This window comes from Heterocephalus glaber, unplaced genomic scaffold (assembly GCF_053883595.1).
Source record: "Heterocephalus glaber isolate CG9 unplaced genomic scaffold, H.glaber_assembly_v1.0 deba00000676, whole genome shotgun sequence".
Classification (NCBI taxonomy): Eukaryota; Metazoa; Chordata; class Mammalia; order Rodentia; family Bathyergidae; genus Heterocephalus; species Heterocephalus glaber.
In genome coordinates this window covers 21,767,043-21,790,247 of record NW_028258156.1, presented here as the reverse complement: position 1 = coordinate 21,790,247, position 23,205 = coordinate 21,767,043, and the positions used below count along the sequence as shown (strand labels likewise).

At 33.6% G+C, this 23,205-nt stretch overlaps 1 protein-coding gene across 6 annotated transcripts in view; it reads right to left on the bottom strand.

Moving 5' to 3' along the window:
- Cog5 (component of oligomeric golgi complex 5) overlaps nt 1-23,205 on the bottom strand; it is a 316,280-nt gene that overhangs the window by 173,424 nt on the left and 119,651 nt on the right. For all 6 annotated transcript variants that reach the window (XM_087206494.1, XM_087206496.1, XM_087206495.1 and 3 more), the window contains one exon: nt 5,673-5,803. In XM_087206494.1, coding sequence (XP_087062620.1) covers nt 5,673-5,803 — 131 coding nt within the window. The remainder of the gene's footprint in view (nt 1-5,672; nt 5,804-23,205) is intronic.

Here is a 23,205-nt window from a genome sequence, read left to right as displayed (position 1 = left end):
GGCTGGGGATTTAGCTCAGTGGTTTCAGTGCCTGCTGTGCAAGTGCAAGGACCCAAGTTCAATCCCCAGTACCAAAAAAAAAAAAAAAAAAATGTAAATGCTAAATAACTGCTACACTGTACTATTAAGGAAATAATAACAAAAAATGTCTGTATATGTTCAACTACAGACAGAGCTATCATAAGCCTAAGTATATAGTACATGAACAAAACACAAGGCAAACAATGCTCAAACAGGGCATGGTAGAGAGGTGAAATGGTGAAAGACTATAGGAGGCTGTTCCTACACATCACTTCATTCTCATAGATACAGTGGAGTGGTCAGCACATTGAGAATTCAAGTTTTGCTTTTTGGAACTTGCTGGAAGTTTTTTTAATATGTGTGATCAGCAGTTGGTTGAATCTATAAATGTGAAACCCACTCATATGGAGGGTTGAGGGTTAAGTGTGTGTGTGTGTGTGTGTGTGTGTGTGTGTATAAACACTTCATAGGTAAAATTTTTAAATAGTATATATACAGTAAAGTTTTAAAATCACTGATGAAATGGTAATATACCCATGACTATGAATTCAAAGTGCTTATAACATACCTTCTGAAATGTTAATTGCCATCTTCTTGCAACTACACAAACTGTGCTAGCATTAATTTCCTATAGAATATTCATCTTTATTTAAAGTTGATTTGGAATTCCTCAAATATTTCTTTGAAAAGGTAAGAAATAGACAATTGTCCTTCAAAAGAAATATTAAGATTGTAATCTAGTATATAATTATTTAACGTAATAACTTTGTATTTTATTGATCACTTCAGGGGATGAAAAAGCAGGAAAAAAAATCTAGTTCATAATGAACCTCCATACATAGAAGTTTTATATATATTATAATAAACTATAATAAATAAAATATCTATATGATAATAAATAACATTAATTCCTTTCTTCTTTTTTAAAGGTGCTGGTATAACTCTAAATAGAAGTTCTAAACACACCCAGAAGAATCAGGGAAGGTTTTCTGGAGAAATTAAGGAAACAGCTGGGTACTGAAGAACAAATACAAACCAAGTAACCAAGTGGATCAGATGATTAAGTGTATTCAAGGAATAGCCACGAATGCAAACACACAGGGGCTGGACAAGGCTGGTATGTTAGGGAACAAAAGGAACATCCAAGTGTCATCTGTGGATGTGGCAAGACATCAAGAAGCACATAGATTAGATTAATAATGAGCAAAGTTGTTGAGGGATTCTCAGTGGTGAAAGGCCACAACTAGATAAACTCTTTCATTAAGATTGTGAAAGCAGTATGAATAGTAAATGAAAATTAGGGACACTAACAAAGACTACTACAGTAATCTAGGTGAAAAACTAAGAAGATGAAATTAGAAAATGGGAACAACTGGATTACCCAATGGATAAGTCTGGTCCACTGTTTTCATAAAAAAGGTTTTAATGGAATACTGCCAAGCTCATTCATTTAGCTGCTTTCTCTCTAACACAGCAGAATTCAGTAGTTATGACTGAAAAGGAATGGTCCACCAAGTCTAAACTATTTGCTTCTAGTTCTTTGTAGAAAGTGTGCTAGTCCTTAGATTAGCTATGTCCCAAGTTTCCCACATGAGTAGTGCTGTTCTGTAAAAGCTAATGAACAGAGGAGAAGATAAATGTGATAGCTCTGATTTTCAAAATTCTGAGTTAGAGGATTACTGTAATGTCCACTTGGAATAATGTAGATGATATTATAAATGAGTTGTTTAACATACATTCCAGCTTCCTTTTAGTATGGTTTTGCTGTGGAGGCTGCAAAGGAGTCTTTTTGCGACTCCCTGTGGAAAGGGCTCCAGATTTCACTCAGATTCTGTTAATCATAATCACCTATGTGACATTTAAAAGGCAGAGGCTGGGCCAGGGATTTAGCTCAGTGGCGCCATGCCTGCCTCACAAGCGCAAGGTTCTGAGTTCAATCCCTGGTACCAAAGGGGGAGGGGCAGAGGCTGAACTTCTCCTATTCTTGTTGTTTTCCTTGACAAGTCTGGTCACAGAAGTGAGTAGATTTTTCTATATTAACTCTAGTAGTCTCTAATGTCCACTTCTTACCCTAAGTGTCAAAATGTAGAACAGAGGGCATCTACTTATTGATCTGGATAATATCGGGTACCCTAAGGCTCTAAAGCTATCAACTACACTGAAGAATAAACAAAACAGCAGGTAGTTTCATGATGCGGAAGAAGCAACACCTGCCCAATTAGCCCAATTCTGCACATACAAGTAGTTCCTTACTCTAAGTTTCCCATGTGAACTGTACTGCTCTGTAATAGCTAACCAAAAATAAGGTAATCTAAGATTATGGCCTTTTTCTTCAGCTCTTGCAATGATATCCTACAATAAGTCTTTGTTTCCTAATATTAGCTAAAGATTCTGTTCTCTATAAGCAAACATTAACCCATACAAGCATCCTAAGGTATGCAGTACACAGATAATACAGTTTAGAAAAGAGGTCTGGGATTCAGATTGAAATCTGAATGTTATCAGAAAATGGGAATGTAGGAGACAATTAATGAAAAGCATTTAGAATAGAAAGAGGCCAAACAGATATAGAAAGCACAAACACTAAAGAGGAGAACAGAAGTTATTAAAAATAAGACTGAAATCAAAAAGGAGAAAAACAAAAAAAGCAGGAAAGATTCGGGATTAGAGAAACTAAGAGAAGGGGGGGGTTAAGAAGTTGAAATAGTCAACAAAGTCAAAATTTGAGAGAAGAAAAAACTATCAAGGGAAACCATCAAAAAATCTGAGAGAAGAGAAAAACATTTTGGGAAATTCGGAGGTCAATAATGACATCATTGAAAGTAGATTTATTGATGAAAGCATGTTAGAAGCCAGAATAAACTCGGGACCACATGAGAAGTCAAGAAAAGGAGACAGAGCAGTCTAATCTTCCAAAGTTTAGTTGTGAAGCAAAGGGACTGGAAAACAGCTATGTAATAAATTATAGCTACATAAACGATTTATATTAAAGATCTCTTGTTCTTTTTGCATGGGAGAAACTTTACTATCTTTGCTGCAAGTAGAAAAGGAAAGGTTGAAGATTGAGATAAGTAAAGGAGCAATGTACGGCGGCAGTACGACAAGGGCAGTATGGAATCAGCCTGTAACGAGAAGGTAAATGATTTAATGGAGTTAAAGGTGACAGAGAATAGAAAAGACTCATGTTACATGGCTTTGATTTTCTTTATCAAATGTGAGATGTGATCATCTTATGACAGTAAGGCAGAAGGAACTAGATTGGAGGTTACAGTGAATAAAGACGATTTGAAATAGTTATCTGTAAAATGATAGAGGGACTTGGACATACTAAAAACTAATGAGATCCCAGCTGCATTTAAGAACCATAAATTTTAATTATATCAATATTACAGTTGTCTGTTTTTTGTTTTCTTTCTGAACAGCACTGAACAGCTTAGGCAAGGAAGCAAAAATAGAGATAAATGTTCAAGGAGCCACAGATGGCATTTTGCTGTGCAGGCTTAGCAGAAAAACAAGCTAAAAGAATTTGAGGGTATCATCAAAAGCAACGGTTCTTGGTTCCAGACCTAGTGTATCAGAAACTCGTGGGCATGGTGCTTAGCTCTCTGGATTTTAAAAAGAAAATCATCCTAGCAGTTTTGATACATACTTAAGTTTAAGAATCACTAGTTAGGAGAACATTTGAAAATACGGATCTTAGATCAACTTAATACAGAAAAACAGTAGAACCAAAGAAGGGGGCAGGTGTATGGTTGACAAAGCAGGAAACAATCAAGTGAAGATCACTGATGTTCTCAATAAATTAAAAGACTGTATTCTGGATAAACAAAATAAACTGTTATAAAAGGAACAGGAGAGGAAAAATAGGGTTCTAGAGTCAAAGAATAAAACACTAGAGATGTAGACAAAATACTAATGATGACAGTATCTAAGGCTGGTAACAGGAAAAAGATTGTAAAGTGGAAGAGAAGGGGGGTATACTAGACTCAAGTTCGGGCCAGTGGGTGTCAAACATCTGTTAAGTCCAATGTATGAGATTACTCATCCACCTGGGTTACACAGGATGATGGACCTGAGATGGAGAGAAAATAGTACTGCATAAGTCATGAATAAATATATAGGAGAGTCAAAGGTGTCAAGAGATGAAAGCCATCACACAAATAAAAGGGGAACATAGTTTATAGAAAGTCAATTTCCACTGTAAAACCTCAAAGAAGCTAAAATTTTATACAGGTTAGAAGATTACAAAGTCAAAACCAGTGGCCACTCCATGGAAGGCAATTGCCCTTTATTTAATTGAGGGCAGAAAATACGAATATAGAATTGTGTTTTTATCTTTTAAGGATCTAAAAACTTGTATCTCTTTAAACTGGATAACCTACAGAAAGATCTACAGTTAAAATATAACTGACAGTAGATAAAATTGATCTCTAGTGTTAAAGAAGATAGGATAATGCCTATAATGCCTACCTTTAGAGAAGAAAGAATAATCATCATGAACAGGTGAGATGCTAAGAAAGTTGGCAATATCCTACTTCATGACTTGGTTTTGATTTCCCAGATATATCCTTACTATCATATTTTGTTTTGTATGAACATTTATGATTTGTTCACTTTTTATTATGTATACAATATTCAATGTTAAAGGTTTATTTGAAAATATAACTGATACAAATATAACTGATACTCTGCTATATCTTTTAAATTACAACTATTTAGGAATTAGAAAATAAGTACCTTTCTAATTTAGATGCATCTTAACGTACTGAATATTAATAACTTTATTTCTGTCTAATACAAATGAACAAAATGACACTTCTAGTTAAGAAAATATGAGACCTTAATATTGATAACTATGCTTAGATTTGATATAAATGAAGAAAATATCTTCCTGTAATACAGACACAGAACTGACCTAATTCTATCTGCTCGTTTTCATTCATTAATACCTTTCAGTTTCTTTTATTTCAGAATATAAAGCACAGGAAAATGGTACCTTAGGAGAAATCTCAATTCAAAACATTTTTTTCAGTTATGGCACAGTGACTAAGGTACAAGGTTCTGGGCTAGACAGTGATTAAAGTTTGGATCCAAAGCATTTCATTTACTAGCTGTGTGATCTTTAACAAATTACTTAAGCTCTCTGTCTCATCACCTTTAAAACAGAAATAACAATAATACCAATCTCACTGGATTGCTGGAAGGATGTCTTGGACAAAGCAGGTATAATACACAGGTACTCTCCCTTGATCTCAGCCAAAAGGCCGAGAACCGATTACTATCAATCTACCTAAGTATGCACATCTTATAAAAATATATTTCATATTGGATACATTATGTATTAGAAATCTTAGGTCTGTTTTAGAATTAAGCACATGAAAATAGATTCAATAAATTTTCCCTGTGCGTATGTATGTTCTACTGTCAAATTTAATTTGTAGGCATAGTTCCACTGTGATAAAAATAAAGTTCTATCACCCTTCTGAATTCAAAGCCAAATGTCATCTGTATTACAACATATGTTTATATTTTTAAAATGATTTTTTAGCTGGGGATTTAGCTCAGGGGTGCCATGCCTGCCTCGCAAGCCCAAGGTCCTGGGTTCAATTCCCTATATTGAAAAAAAAAAAAAGTTTTTTTTTTTTTATTACCTGAGTTTCTACACCCTGCTCTAGCAGGCGTTTAGCTTGATTTTCCACTTCAAGTCGAGCTCTTGCAATAAAAAGTAGATCATTTTCTATTACTTCTATTCCAGAAAGATCTATTCCTTGAGTAAGATAATCTATTAAAAAAGCACATACACACATTTAAATATTTCAGTATCAAATAAATACCAAGGTATCAAAATGTCATGTATAATTTCTTCAAAAATATCCTAAATTTGCTGTTGAACATAGTTCCACTTCAATATCAGTATTTTTTAAGTTTCCCGAACATTTTCTACTTACTATACTCTAATTTGTAACTAATCGTACCAAATAAGATGAAATTGGCTAGGCAAAGATAGAAATTATGATCATTTTTAAATTCAAAGCAGCGTCAACAGATTACATAAGATAGTATCAAACTGATATAAATTGATTAAATAAAATAAATATCCTCAATATTTTCAGAAATGTCTCAAGTTCTATCACAGGTTTAAAAGTAACTCTCTAATAGTAAAACACTTGAAGTAAATGTCTGACATGTGGAGAAATGATTAGCAAATTATGAAAAACAACAGCATTTGGCAAGTTTACATGATCAATCAGATCTAATAGTTAAACTGAAGAATATTTATGAGATTACTTAATGAAAAAATATACAGAGGAATTAACTTACTGACATGATTATATAAACAAATGTGCACAGCAAAAATTATTAAATGGTGCTAAAATATTGATTCATCTACATATTCATAATTTTAAATTTTTATGCTTATTCTTTGGCATATTTAAAGTAACTGAAACACAAGGAATAAAAATCAAGGCTTAATTAAGCAGTTTAGATACACCTCTACAGTTCATATTTTCTATTTCAATAAGAGAAATTATTTCTAAAAAATATATTTAGATAGAAAATGGCTTCATTTTGCCAGTTAAAAGTATATCAAATAAAAAAGTATAACAAATCAATTGTTCACTATATTTTCTAAAATTAGCACTAATTTTTCATCTTTACTCTTACTGAAATATCCAGAGTTTAAGTTGTGTTACAACCAACTACTAAGGTCAGACTAAATGAAACCATGCAATACAATTCAAACTATCTACTCAGCAGCACTCATTTATCTACTATTGAGTGCTATGTAGTCAGTTCAACATCAGAGAACAAAAGGAAAAAATATAAGGGTAATCATTTAGGTTTAGATTTTGCCTAGAACTCACTAAATGATCACAATCAAGGGGTACAGTCTCCTCAAAGGTCAATATTTTTAATGTGTAAAATGCCAAGAGTTTATATTTCATGTCTTACATACTCCTTACACTATCATCGGAATAAAAATAAGTTGCTAAAAAGAATGGTAAACTATGTTATATACCAATTAATTATGTAAATTTAGTGTGAATAGTGATTCGCAGAAAATAAAAAAATCTGACTTTTTACATTGAAAATTTTATTTTTCAGAGAATTTTGAGAAAAATGTTTTATATTCAAAGGACAAATAGCACTCCTGCTATGTCCTCCCAATTTTCTCACTGAAAGGGCAAAGGCATAAAAAGTCTATCTTGAAATTAAATTTAGCCAGTTAGGATAATGACTACTAAATAATTAGTATTCTATGGAGTTTAATTTTGAAAAATGTAAAATACTGAAATATAAAAAAATCTCAAAGTTTGAAATATGCTAGAAATAACTACATTGACTAATAAACTCTAAGCAGACTTCACAGTCAGAATTCCTAATCACTTAACACTAGTACCTATTGAATCTCTTCATGTACTGAAAATATTTATGAGGAAACTTAATTGATCTATAGGGATTTAATTATGTATCATAATCTTAGAAGTAAAACAATGAGACCCATGGTTTTTGTGGAGAAAAAAATGATGGTATTCATCTTTATTTAAACTGAGAAAAATATAATAGGCTACAAAAAGAAATTAAACCAAAAGACCAAAGATGTGAAGGTACTGGATAACAATGGACATAACAAACATTTCTTTGTAAAATACATGTAATTCTTCTAAATTTAAGATACTAAAACGTGAATTTTGTCTTCCCCTACTATCATGGTTTTGGTCTCCAACTGATATAGGGCAGAAAGTACTCCAAAAATGATACAGGGCACCAAGTAATCTAAATAAGCAAAAATAATCCAAACAAGGGAAATATTACAACTCCCAACCTGCTAGATATCCGAAACACCAGTGTGTGTTCTCTAAAATCAAAGAATGAATTCTTTTTTTTCTTTTAAGAATGAATTCTAGGAACAATGGAGGTTAAAAGTAGGAAAAATTTATTGAGAGAAAGATAGCTTCTGTCTGAGAGACACAGAAGGGGGAAAGTTAAGTGGGTTGCTTTTGCACTCCACTTTTCAAAGGTGTTTTATAAGGGTAAAGCCATGAGGTGTGGCAGGTACAAATTGGGACAAAATTGTAAGATCCAATGGAAAAATCACATGGTGGGCATGAGGTGGGACAAAACCATGGTCAACCAATAAGATTACAAGTACAGTCACTCATTATTTATGGGAATAAATAATCTTAAAAAAAGGAAAAAAGTACATATATTGGGGAAGAAAGGTACCACAGTGCTAGGTGCAATCATAACACACATATGGGTATATGGATATGGATATACAGATGTATTTGTATGTATATATGTGCATGTAAATATGAACGTTGTAAATTGATAAATACTACTTCAAAAGGTGATTCATATTAAGTTTGTAGAAATACAGGACTGAACATTATCTGGAGCACAAACATTAGCAACCTAGCAAAGTTACCAGAAACACATGATATGATGCATTTCTAATTAACTCTCAAGGTTGATGGGCACTATCTGTAACAAACACAAGTTAAAAATGTGGTTTTGGTAGGGGAAAGGAAAGAAGGGAAAGGAATAAATATGAGAAAAGGAAAAAAAGGAAACAAAGTCTTTGTAAATAGGGAGGCATGGAGGGGTTGAAGGGAGGGTAAGGGAATGGGGAAAAAAATAAGAACCAAGATACTCATGTAATGGTACAAATCCCCAATGATGAATGTCATCATACTGTATAACTAAAATGTACCAATAAACTTAATGAATTTTTTTAAAACCCCAAAATTAAAAAATAAAAAATGTGTTTTTGCATATCTATGTTTTTCCATTAAAGGCTAAACAAATGTGAACCGATGACAAGATTATACTATTAGACAAGGACATTACAAAAATTATGATTATATTATGTTCAAAAATGAACATGTTAAATAAAGTCAAATAGAACTTTCAGAGGTAAAATGTAGTGTTCGGATGAGATTTTCAGATGAGACATTGCCAAAAAAGTGGAATATACTGTCTCAAAAAGAAGAGTTTAATGCAAATATCATTAACTGGACACCGGATAAAATGCAATGCTTGTCAAAGAATTTTCTGAAATCCAAAAAATATTTTTAAAGGAGTAGAAATTATATAATTCCACATCCCAAAAGGAACCACTGTAAAATGGATCACTGGGATTTACATGTGAGATAGTGATAAATCTCCAAATTCTAAACTAATACCAAAATAGTATAAATAGTATTCCACGGATGTTTATGTGAAAAAGAGCAGGGGAAGCAAAAACAGACAGACTGGAGAGCTGGATACAGTCACTTATTAACAAAAGTGGCTCCCTTGTACACTCTGACTGTGCAAAGCGCAACATGCACGTCCACATCTCATAAATACTACAAGTAAGCTTCAGATGTTGCTAACGTATCTTTTTAATCCACCCATGAATTATTCTGTCCTTGTTTTTATTTGTAATTAAATTTAATTACAGTATTTATTTTTAATTTTGGGAGGCCCTGAGCGCTGGAACCAGTGTCCTTTACACGTTAATAAGCACACCTCTCCACTGAGCTCCTCAGCCCTACAAGATTGTGATGATGCTAATTCCTTGTATCTCTGCTTCCTGGCTGCCATGAAAGGAATCCCACAGCCAGCCAGCCATGGATTGAACCCCTGAAACCATCAGCCAAAGTAAAGCTTCTTTCTTTAAATTATTTATGTTGGGCATTTTGTCCCCACAATCGAAAGGTCACTAACAGATACCAATATTTTCTTTAACATTATAAGCATTTACCTACCATAGTTTTTGATAATGGACCAATATTTCATCAAATGAATGCAACAAAAATTTAAAACCTTCTGTTACAAAAGAAATGTTATCATGAATAACTACTTTAATCATCTTTCTATATACATATTTTAAATATAAAGAATTATTTCCTTGAGAAAGTATCAAAAACAAATTCTGGATCAAAGATACACTTTTAAGTTTTGTAATACAAATTATCAAACTACTTTTACCACTTTATACATCTTTTCTTCCTAATAATCTATGGGACTCATCTAACCACAGCACTTGATATTATCACTATTTTGAGTATCTTATATGTTGGTGTAAGAAATATGTTCATACCAAGAGAGATTATGTAAAGGTGCAAATTTCCAATGATGAATGTCATTATATTGTATACCTAAAATGTTCCAATGATTAGAATGAATAATCGATAATGCAAAATAGGAAGAAAAGGTCCAAAGGGGTAGGGGTAGTGGGAGGAGCAGGGGAAAGGAAAGAAGGGAAGGGAAAAATGCTAAGAAATGGAAATAAAGTCTTTGTAAATAGGGAAGGGTGGAGGGGGTGAAGGGAGGGCTAGGAATGGGGAAAAAATAAGAACCAAGATGATGTAAAGGTACAAGTTCCCAATGAGAAATGTAATTTTGTTGTATACCTAAAATGTACCAATAAAAGAATTTAAGAAAAAAAAATATGTTCATATTGATCATCTAATGTGAAATTTTAAGTAATGATGTTAATATTATTTATTATATTTTCTTTAGAAAATATCTACAAAATTGAGTCACCTTATATTATATATTGTTTGCCTATCAAATGAGTTTTCTCCCAGTCTGTTCATTTTTAAACTTTTATAGTTACATATTATGTCTTGATACAATTCTCAAAATCATGATAAAATTATCTCTAAAAAACTTCACATTTGATTCTTCCATATATCCCTGCTTGATTATGAAACTCAGGCTAAAGCCTGTCTTGTACAAAAGCAAATATCAACATATAAAACTGGCTTGCAGGGGATTATCTGGAAGACTGATAAATAGGAATCTGGAAAGAAAATATGCTCATTTAGAATCCATCAACAAAAAATTTTATCTTTGAAATTAAAATACACTGTATTGTAAAGATCAGGGTTCATCACAGCAATCAAATTTTAATTTGTTCTCGAGCATCAACCTTCCTTCTTGTCAGCATTTCAGAAATTATATAAAGAACACAGTTACTACAGAATACTGAGCTAAATAACAATTTTAGAAGATAAACAACAATCATACAGTAACACTAAACAACATGGAGGGGGATAATATAACATTGACAGAATTAAATTATCCAATCACAAATGAGATTTGAGCCTCCACTTAACAAAATAATGTCACAGAATTCAAGGAGCTTTACTTTAAAATCTAAATACTTCCCTTTTTAAAAAATTGTTTTAAAGACACACACACACACATGTCATGGCTCACGAAAAAGAAAAAAATCATTTCTCTAAAAACTTCAGAAATCACACACAGTTAGAGAAAAATTAAAAGTCACCCAAAACTTCAACATGAACAATATACCTCATACACATTTCAGTTTTCATTTTCTTATTCTAAGGGTAAAAATGCTTCATTTTTATATTTGGTGTGTTTTAATAATATTTAAGTAGGTATCTTGAATCTGATTGACAAAATATACCTGCAGGGAAAATATTTTAAGGAAAGAATTTTATGTATAATTGAAATTTAATTCTAGTAATATGTAATTAAAAGCACAGTGTAACTATAAAGGAAATTTTTTAAAAGTCCTGTTGATAGGACCACAAAAGAACTAAAGACTTACAGAGAACACAGAATGTAATAACATGGATTTAAAGTGGGTAAGATTTTAATGTGATAACTAAACATAACTAGACAAAGAGAAAAATTCATGCAAATAAAAGCACTCAAGATATGAAACCAACTACAAAAAAATTCCTAAGTCAATGTGTGAAAACCATTAAATTTTCTTATAATCTTGAAACTTAATGTAAAATGAAATAGTAAATATTCACTGAAACAACTTTACCATCTTTAAAATACCTTTATTTATTTATTGTAGTACTGGAGAACAATCCTAGGGCCTTGCAACATGCTCTATCACTAACTTACATTCCTAGCCCCTGAAATACCCCTTTTTTCTTTTGAGATAGGGTTGTGCTATGTAGTCTGGACTGGCCTTGAATTCACTATGCAGCCCATGCTGGCCTCAAACTCACGGCGATTCTCCTGCCTCAGCCAATATATCTTTTAACTAAAAGTGTAAATTTTACAGGAAATAAATAATCCTTTCAGAGGCAGAATAAAAGAGTGCTGAACTAGGAATAACATCTGTGCTTTAATTCTACTCATTTGTACTTAACATTTCTAAGACTCCAAAAAGTGCAGACCAACCAAGCACAGTTGTATGGATAAACAGGATAATGTGTATGAAGTATGTTTTCTAAACCATAAAAACTACACAAAAGTAAGCTATTATTTTTGTAATGGAGTCTTACTTACTAATCCCTTTTCTTCTGATAGGGTAGAGAGAAAAAACCCTAAAGAATAAATAAACATAGGTTAAAATTTATACTTTTCTAGTCAGTCCTTAATTGATATTACCACATAAACTATGCACAGAATAGCCGTAGGCCTAAGTAAATTCCTCTGGCTGAGTCTTTACATTTCAAGTCCAAAGTGCTTCTCAGGGCATGTTTGATCTTCCTTGTTCTTCAAAGCTTCAGAAAAATTTAGCATCAAAAGCCTGACCTCTTTTTTCTCTCTCACTTCAGGGAGAAGGAAAAAATCCTAACCATTAAAAAAAAGACAGTTTTCCTTTCCTAAGTCTTACTACCTAAGAAGTATGAAATTGTGTGCTTCAGCTAGCACACAAACTGCCTAGGGTCAACACGGAGGAGGCTGCATTGTCCATCTGCTTCTATAGGTACCCCTTCCTTTTTCCCTGACTTTCTAACCATGATGCTGTGCACATGACAGTATAGTTTAGAATCACGGATTTATTAAAAAAAAAAAAAAAAGAAGAATCTCCTTTTTTCCTTACTCGGCTGCTGTATTTAGTACCTTTTTTCCAATCACTACCTTGCCAGAAGAGATACCCTAGTCAGTATCTCTCCTTGAATGCACTAGATAAAATCAGCAAAAATAGAGGGAAAAAATGAACACTATCATAAACCAAAGGCATCTGACACAGAGCATTCCACTCAACAAAAGCAGAACACAAATTCTGCATAGCTACACGAGAAACACTAACCAGGATAGGCCATTCATGTCCTGAGTCATAAAAGAAAGTCTTAAATTTTATTTAATTTAAATTTTGTTTTGTTTTCTTAAGTCAGGGTCTCACTTCATAGCCCGGGCTGCCTTTGAACTTGCAATCCTCCTACCTCTGCCTCCCCAGTGCTGGGATTACAGGTAGGTGCCACCATGCCCTACCATAAAATAAACTTTTTAAGTTTAAAAGAAACCTCACAAAGTTTTTTCTTTCGTTATACGGGGTTGAACAAGGAAATTTTCCAAACTTTGAAAATAAAACAACATATTTATAAATAATCAATGGATCACAAAAGATCTTAGTAGAAAATTTTAAAATATTGAACTGAATCAAAATTAAAATAAAACAGCAAAATCCTTGGGATGCAACTAGAGCAACTGTTACAATTTAATAATAATAATGTGAATGCAAAAAAACTGTACAATTACAAAAAAAAGGTCATAAGTGATTCAAGAAACTAGAAAAAGTAAAGTAAACCCAAACAACCAGAAGAGAACTAAGCAAGAAAATAAAAGAAAATCAATGAATCAAAACAGGAAAATAGAGAAAATCAAGCTGAAAAGGTTTTTAAAGCATCAATAAAGTTGATAAATCCCTAGAGTAAGACCTACAAAGAAAACAAAAGGAAGATAAATTATCAATATTAGCAATAAAGGTGTCATTGTAGGTTTCATGGGCATCAAAATGATAACAGAATAAAATGAATACCTGAACAACATAGAAGAAACTACCAGAATTCATACAAGATGATCTGAACAAATCTATGACTATTAAAAAAATAAGTGTGTACTTTAAAACATTCTGAATAAAAAAAAATCTACAGGCCTATATATTTTAACTATTGAAAAAGAAAGCCAGCTACACAACAAAAGCAGCAGCAACACTTTCTAAAACTAGGAAAGGGGCAGGGGAGAGGGATGACACATAACATTATTCCTTTAAAGACAGACACAAAAATCTTCAAATACTAGCGAATCTGATTACACTGGTAGTTAATTCAGGTAAGTTTTTTTTTTGTTTTTTGGGGGGGTTTTTTGTGGTACCTGGGATCAAACTCAGGACCTTATGCTTGCGAGGCAGGAGCAGTGCCACTAAGCTAAATCCCCGGCCCAGGTAAGTATTTTTAAAAAAATCTCCCTAATGAGCACAGACGCAAAAATCATCGACAAGATATTAGCAAATGGAATCTTGTGAAATATAAAGATAACAATACCCCATGACAAAGGTGGGGGGTCTCTTGGAATGCTAGGAAAACAGAAGACAGTAATTTAAAGATGTTTACAAATATATTCTAAAACAACAAATAAAAAAGTTCATAACAAATCTACAAGAGATAAAACATAGACATAAAATACTCTAAAAATGCAGAAAAAGAGAAAAGAGGAAAGCAATAAACAAATGATACAGATAGAAAAATTCTAGAAAATGCAAGCTAAAGTGTAGGTCAGTGGTTCCCTGTGGATGGGAAAATTTTCAGAGAAAGGTGGCAGAGAGATCTCACTTGGAGACTTTTGGGAGTGATGAATATGTTTACCTTGATTGTAACAAAGGTTTGTTTCTCAGACACCAAAATATGTCAAAATTTATCAAGTTGTACATTTTTAAAAACTGAGGTTACTTTCACCGCCTGTCTTGCAAGCACAAGGACCCGAGTTTGATCCCTGGTACCAAAACAACCCAAAAAACTGAGGTTACTATTGATCAATTATACCTCAGTATTTTTTTTTTTTTTAGGAAGAAAATCTGCAACAGAAACACATCAAAAACAGCCTCAGGCTTATTCAATAATTTAATTCAAAAATTAAAAAATCACTTTCCCTCTTTCACTATCATTATGAAAGTAAAGTCATCAAGAAGGACCTGTATGACTTTGATTTTCTCTTTCTGACAGCCTTTGAAATGCCTACTGGGTGCTGTCCAAACATACACAACAGACACCAGTCCTACATTTATGTTAGCGCTTTGTCAACAAATAGAAAAGAGAATTATAAGAAAGGCAGTCCTCTTATTCAAAAACTTGTTCAATAAATTTATACATTAAAAGATTTATTAGATCTGGGATGTAGCTCAGCAGCACAGGGCCTGCCTGGCAAGCATAAGGTCCTGAGTTCGATCCCTGGTACCAAAACTAAAAATTTATTAACAAAAAAGCTAAAAATATATAATTCTTTTTAAATTTAATTTTTTTGAGACAGGGTCTTCTATGTTGCCCAGGAGCTCCTATGTGATCTGAAACTCCTAGCTTTAATTGAACCTCCTGCCTCAGACTCCCAGGTCCTTTTGGATATTTAAAATGCATCGTAATTGTTAGGAGAAGTTCCATAGTAAAGAAACCTGATTTATTCTGTTTTTAACTCAGCATTTCCTAAATTTCTTCATCATATATATGCAGAACCAGTGTTCACTAAGCATTTAGTGTTCTGCAGCATGTAGGCTTGACAGAAGCAGTCCTTCTGGTATGTGACTGTCTTAGTCACTTTCCTCCTCGCTGGGACAAAATACCGATGCTGGCAACTTAAGGGAGGAGAGGTCTGCTTTAGCTCACATTTTCAGTCCTTAGCCAGCTGGTTCTAAGGTAGAAAGGCATGGTGGAAGGGTGTGGTGGAGAAAAAGCTGCTCACATCATGGTGGTCAGTTAACGAGACAGAAGGAGGAGTTGGGGAGGGAGACTGACCCTCCTGGATCATGCCCTCAGTAACTTGCCTTTTCCCACCAGACCCACCTCCAACAGCACACTTACCTCTGAACTCATCTGTGGATTAACCCACTAAGAGTACATGATGCAATCACCTATGAAAAGCCTCACTTCTGAACACAAAAGGCTTTTCGGTGATATTCTAGATCTAAATCATAACAGCAACTAAGAATTAAGCTAGGTGTGGTGGCATGTCTGTTGTTCCAGTAACTTAGAGAAGGCAGGAGGATTCCAAGTTCAAGGCCATTCTGTGTAATTTAGCAAGACCCTGTCTCAAAACTTTAAAAGGTATATCTATGGCTGTAACTCAGTGGTAGAGTGACCAGCATGTGCAATGTCCTGGGTTTAATCCCCAGTACCCCCTCAAAAAAATAAGTAAGATATCTATCTATCTATACCTTATTCTCCTATGAATAGTATTCATCATATAAACATCTACAACTATAGAATCTTCTCATATATATGACACCATAACAGCTTCTGGCCATATTCATTGTTATTAAATGAATTTTATTTTAAAAAACACAAGAAACGTAAGCACTATATGATAATCCATGCTCTGAAGAACCCTATTACTAAGGTTTTCAGAATTTAAGAACTTAAAGTTAATAACAGAAAATGTATACATTACTGGTGCAATACACTGACATAAAAAGGTTGGCAGAATGGCATGGGGTCATATACAACTAGTTATCAAAAATAATAACAATAACATTCATATGTTTACTATATATTATGGGGTTGAATTGTGCCTCCCCCCTAATTTATATGCTGGGAATTCTAACCCTAGTGCAGTGATAGCGAACCTTTTGGAGCTTTCAATGCTAACAAACGGCTGTGGCACATGTGCCATTGGTTTGCCACCACTGCCCTAGTGCCTCAGACCTGACCTTATTTAGAAAGAGGGTCATTTTAAATATAATTCATATTCCTAATGAAATATAATTGATGCCCTTATAAAAGACATCACAAATAAAGAGTGCTACTTGAAGAAGATTCTGAGTTTGGGTGAGGGGTTTCCACAAGCCAAGGAACTCCAAAGATTGCCAGTAAACCACCAGAAACTGGGAGAAAGTCATGGCACAGATTCTCCCTCAAGAAAACAAACCTGGGCCGGAGATTTGGCTCAGTGGTTCTGCAGCTTGCCTTGCAAGTGCAAGGTCTCGAGTTCAATCCCTGGTACCAAACAAAAACAAAAACAAACAAACAAACAAAACCCTAAAGAAAACAAACCTATTGACAGCTTGGTTTTTCGACTTCTATCCTCCAGAATCCAGAGACAAAAACTTTCTCTAAGCCACTCTATATGTGGTGTTGCTTCATTACAGCACCTCTAGCAAACTAATACACCATTATAAGAATAAGTATATTACTCATTTAATACTCACAACAACCCTTTAGTGAGGTACTTTTATCTGTCCTGCTTAACAAATGATGAAACTGAATCACAGGGCTGTTATTTAACTTGCCAAAATTCCCAATTATTAAGTGATAAAAGCAGGATCTGGAAAGTGACACACATGGTCTTTGTCTTGGTTCAGGCTGCTATAACACATTATCATAAACTGGATGATTTATAAGTAACAAAAATTTCTTTCTCACAGTTTTGGAGGCCAGATGTCCAAGATCACAGTAGGGTTCTGGTGAGGCCCTCCTGCAAGCTTATTAACTGAATCCTCACATGGAAGAGGGCAAGATAGGTAACTGGCACCCCTTTTATATGGGCATTAATCCCATACATGGGTTTACTTCCCAAACGTCACCTCCAAAACCTATCATAAATTTGAGGGTATTAGGGACACAAACATTCAATCCACTGCTGTGTTTTTGTTACAATAGTCCCACAGTGTGACTGTATGTTTCAACTACCTGGGGTATTCCTGGCTGTTTAACATCATTTTTTTATTCTCTGGCCCTCTAAAGCTTTTCTCTTCACATATGTAAATCTTCTAATAAATCCTTTCTACTTAAACTAGCTGTACAGTTGTAGATTCTGCTGGCCTCAACTAGGAACCTTGACTGATATATGTATTAGGAAATGTTAGAAAATGAAGTTCTGGGGAAAGCTTAAGTACCTACACAAACTGGCTTGGTCACAATCTCAGAAATATCTGAGTGATTTTTAAGCACTATTGGTTACATGGATTTTGAACTTTGCACTGTGACAGTGAAGAGTCTCTCCTACAGGGCTGACCACAAAAATTAATTTCTCTGGTCTTAAGTATTACATGTTTGTTTATTCTGACTGTAAATGTACTATTCTGACCAAAGTGGCCTCTCTCCAAAAGAAAGGTTTATATACCTAGACCATTCTGGAATCTGGTTAAGGAGGTTAGGGCAAGGTAACTAGAGAGCAGTAGTTGAGATTTGGCGTTTCCTACCCAACAAAACCGACAACAGCCCATTGATGATTCTTCCCCTCTCTTGTCTTATATTGCTTTCCGTGAAATTCAATTCATGTTACCTCCTCATGAAAACACTACATTCACAATTATTTCACAACTAAAAAGTACAATAAATTTTAATACAAAATTATGTCCTGATAAAAAATGTGTTGAAGTTTAACCCCTAGTACCAATAAATGTAATTTTATTCGGAAATAGGATATTTCCACATTTAATTCAGGTAAAATGAGGTCATGCTGGCTTAGGATAAGTTTTAACCCAATGATATAAAACCAGAGAAATTTAGATATGCACAGTGAGAAAAATGCCATATAAAGACACAGAGACTTACTAAGGAAAAGGCTTCATGAAAAAAGAGAGACAAAGGTGGAATTATTCATTTATAAGCCAAAAATACCAAAGACTGCCACAACCACCAAAAGTTTCAAGAGACAAGGAAGGATTCCTTGCCCCAGAGCCTTCAAACAGAGCATGGCCATAGCCAACACCTTCATTTCAGACTTTTCACCCTCAGAACTGTGTGAGAATAAGTTTCTGTTGTTTTAAGGCACTCACTTTGTGGTAATTCGTTACAGGCCCCCTAGGAAACTAATACATCTTCTCTGATACAGTCATGATTTTCCATCTTCAATCAATGCCCAATTTAGACCTGAAGGTATAGACCAAATGAGGTAACTCAGAAATGAAGTCAGTAAAAGTTCCACATGCAGAACAGCTGCAGCATGAGCCATTTAGTCTTCTACACAACATTCACTGGCACAATACCAGTGAGTTACCATATTCTCTTAGCTTAAGAGCTCACGAGCTACTGAATAGAATTTTCACAGTGAATGAATATGCTTGCAAAAGGAAGTAGAACAAAAAATACTGTCTTGAAGCACATGTAGTAGATACTTTACTAAGCAAAACAGAGGTCACCATATCAATTTTACATTAACATTTTTGTTATTAAAAATAATTCAAGAATTCATGTGTGACAAATCAACTATATAATGAAAAGTACTCAGTAATAGAATATTAATAAGAGTATTACTCAAAATTTGACCTAAACTACTTTGTCCATTACTGTGGAGTATTTTTAAGGAATAACCATATTTTAATCTTTCAAAGGAATTAAACTGTGATCTTGGAAGAGCTCGGGTAACATAATGTGAATGCAACAGCTCAGAGTAAGTGCAATGTTACTGTATGTTTTTATTTTAGTTATTCTAGGTGATGTAAAGTGGTATATTATTTTTTACTTGCATCTCTCTAGTGATTAGTAATACTGATCATTTATTCACATATTTATTGGCTACTTTTGTATCATGGGGGGAAGTTGTCTATTGAAGTCTTTTACTCACTTTTAGCTGGACTATTTGCCATTTTTGAATAAGAGTTCCTCATAATTTGCATATAAATACCTATGTCAGATATATAATTGGCAAATAATATCTCTTCCTATTTTGTGGACTGTCTTTTCACACTGAGGATGACATGCAAACATTTGATGTACCAAAGTTTTTAATTTTTATGAAGTATAATTTATTTTTTCTTTTGTCATTTATCCTTTAAAACTAAGGTCATAAGGGGCCAGGGATTTAGCTCAGTGGTTCTGCCACCTGTCTTGCAAGCACAAGGCCCTGAGTTTGATCCCTGGTACCAAAAAAAAAAAACCAAGATCACAAAAACTTACTCTTACGTTTTCTTCTAAGAATATGGTTTTAGACCTTACATTTAGTTCTATGACACAAGCTGAGTTCCTTTTTTGCAAGATCAATACATATTCCTTCTTTTCAATGTAGATACCACTTGTCCCAGCATCAACTATTGAAAAGACTACTGATTCATACCCTTGTTAAAAATTAATTGACCATAAATATGAGGGTTTATTTCTGAATTCTCAATTCTATCTTCAATTTCATTCTAATATATATGTGTCATTGACAGACTGTCCTAATTATTACAGTTATATAATAAATTTTAAAATCTGTAAGTATAATCCCTCCAGTTCTGTTTTATCAATTTGTTTGGCTATTATATTTCAAATTTATTTCAGGTATTCTGGGTTGCTTTATCTAAATATGAATTTTGCCTTACAACTTCTGCAAAGACTACCAATTTGGATTCTGATAAGGACTGCATTGAATCTATGGATCAATTTGGAGAGTGTTGCTATTTGTGATAGGCAGAATAAAGGCAGCCAAAGATATCCACATACCAACCCTCAGAACCTGTGAAATGTTACCTACATGGCTGAAAAACAGTACAGATGTGATGAAAGCTCTTGACATAGGGAGATTATCCTGGATGATCTGGATTGACCCCAGTGAAATGACAAGCATCCTTATGAAGGGATCAGGCCACTTCATTACAGAAGGAAGGAGTGTGAGAATGCAAGTGTGAAGGGAAACGGTGATATGGTGCAGGGCCAAGAACTGAGGAATGAGGACAGCTTCCAAGTAGCTGGGAAAAGGCCAGGACATGGGTTCTCCCCAACAGCTTCCAGATGGAGCAAACCCTTCTAACATTTTGATTACGGTGCTTTAAAACCGATTTCGGTTTTAATCTCCAGAACCATTAAAAAACAAATGTGTATTATTTTAAGCCACTGCATTGTGATAATTTGCTACAGCCACCACAGTAAACTAACACACCTAACACATCCTAAGCGTTTTGCATATAACAGAGTTCAATATACATACAGTAAAAATTAATAAAAAAAGAAAAATCTCTACATATAATCAAACATCTCTATATCCTTTTCTCAATAATGGATAGAACAGGCAGTTAGAAAATCAGTACACAGGGCTGCGGATGTAGCTCAGTAGTGCTGCGCCTGCCTAGCAAGCACAAGATCCTGAGTTTGTTCCCTGGTACTGGAAAAAGAAAAAGGAAATCAGTACATCTATCTATAGAGACACAACGCAAACATGGAAAAATGTCTTTGATTGATAATTTAGACTGGAAGTAATAGAAGGCTTAGTTATATTCTATTACTAGCTTTTCAAGTTTTCTCTAGTTTGATATCTTTAAAAGAAAAAGAAATGAAAAAACACTGATACATATATATCATAATATATAAACATAAAATATATAAAACATAATATATAAAAATATATATTTTTCATCTGCACATCATCGAACTAGGTTACCTTAAAATCAAGGTATTTTTACCAGAAAAATCTTACCATCTCCCACACTGATATTTAAATGAACTCTCCAAACACAGTCCAAAGAACTGCTATTTTGGACAGGAATTTTGTGGGCTTCAAAAAAAATTATTTTAGAAAATGTCAGAAAAAGAAGAGAGAATGGTAGTCTGTTTTACCGATTGAGTTTCAATATTATATCATTTTGCCAATCTTCTTTTGTCTATGCCTCTACTTCATTTATTTGTTTTACTGGAATACTATATTTTAAAATAAGCTTTAGTCATCTGGTTACTTTCCTCACAATCATTAAATCTTAAACAGAAAGAATTACCAAGGAGAATGTGTCAAGTGAAAAGACCACAAAGTACTGTAAAAATGACTGCTTTATAGTAAACTTAAGTTGAAAAATGTTACACACTAAGAATTTTGACAAAATACTTGTAGGTTAAAATAAAATTGAAGTTGAAAGTCTATCATGCTGGAAAACATTTTAGCAATTCAAATATAACATATATATACATACATAAAAATTTACAAGCTCAAGTCACCTAATCCTCTAAGGACATAGTCTTTGGATACTGAAATAAGAAGATGACATGAGAATGGGCCAGAGGGCAAGTATAATAACACTTACAGGAAATAGTTTTGATGTACACATCTCAGTTAACTATGGAATACCATTAATGAAAGGTACCAAACTGTTCTTATAAGAAAATCTGTCTCTCCATGAAAGTAAACAGCCCTTTCTATTTAAATTTGAAGAAAAAAATGAGATTTTAAAAGTCATATTGTATTTATAGTACATACACATCATCATACTCAAAAAACCAAGGATGTATCTTTCAGTAAAAATTTTACAAAAAAAAAAAGCCTTTCTCTTTTTTCTATTCAATATATTACTGGAAGTTCTAGGCACAAAAATCAGGCAAGAACAAGAAATTAAAAAGGCATCCAAATAGAAAAGGAAGAAGTAAAATTACCTCTGTTCACAGATGACATGATCTTACATAGAAAAAATCTTACAGATTCCAAATACAAACACAAAAAGTAGCAAAATTGTAGGACACAAAATCCATACAAAAGTATCAGTTGTAATTCTATCTAAAAAAAAAATTCAAAATCAAAATCAAGAAAATAATTCCACTTACAATAGCATCAAAAAGAATAAGATGTTTAGGAAGAAAGTTAGCCAAGGAAGCAAAAGACTTGTGCTCTGAACACTACAAAATGTAGCCAAAAGAAATTAAGATAACACTAATAAGTGGAATGAGATCTCCTGCTCCCAGACTGTAAGACTTAATATTGTTAAATTGGATATACAAAGTGATCTACAGATTTAATGCAATTACTATAAAAATCTCAATGGGGTGTTTTGCAGAATGGGTAAAAGCAATCCTAAAATTCATATGGAGTCTCAAAGGACCCTGAATAACCAAACTAAACTTGAAAAGGAACAAAGTTTGAGGTCTCATACTTTGTGACTTCAAGAGATATTTCATAGCTGCAACAACCAAACTTTGGTGGTACTGGCAGAAAGACATATGTTCAGACCAGTGGAACAGAATAGAAAACCCAGAAATATGTAAACCTTTGCATATATGGTCAAATGTTTTTTGGCAAGGTTGCAAAGAAAAATCAAGGGGTGTGTGGAGATAATCATTTCAACAAATGGTTCTGGGAAAATGAAGTATTCACATGCAAAAGAATGAAATTGTGTTCTTACACCAATAGACAAAACTTAATTCAAAATGTATCAAAGATCTAACCATACAGGCTGAAGCTATAAAACTCTTAAAAGAAAATACAAGGAAAGAACTTCATGGCATTAAACCTGACAATGGGGCTGGGGATTTAGCTCAGTCGTTCCGCCGCCTGCCTCGTAAGCACAAGGACCCGAGTTCAATCCCC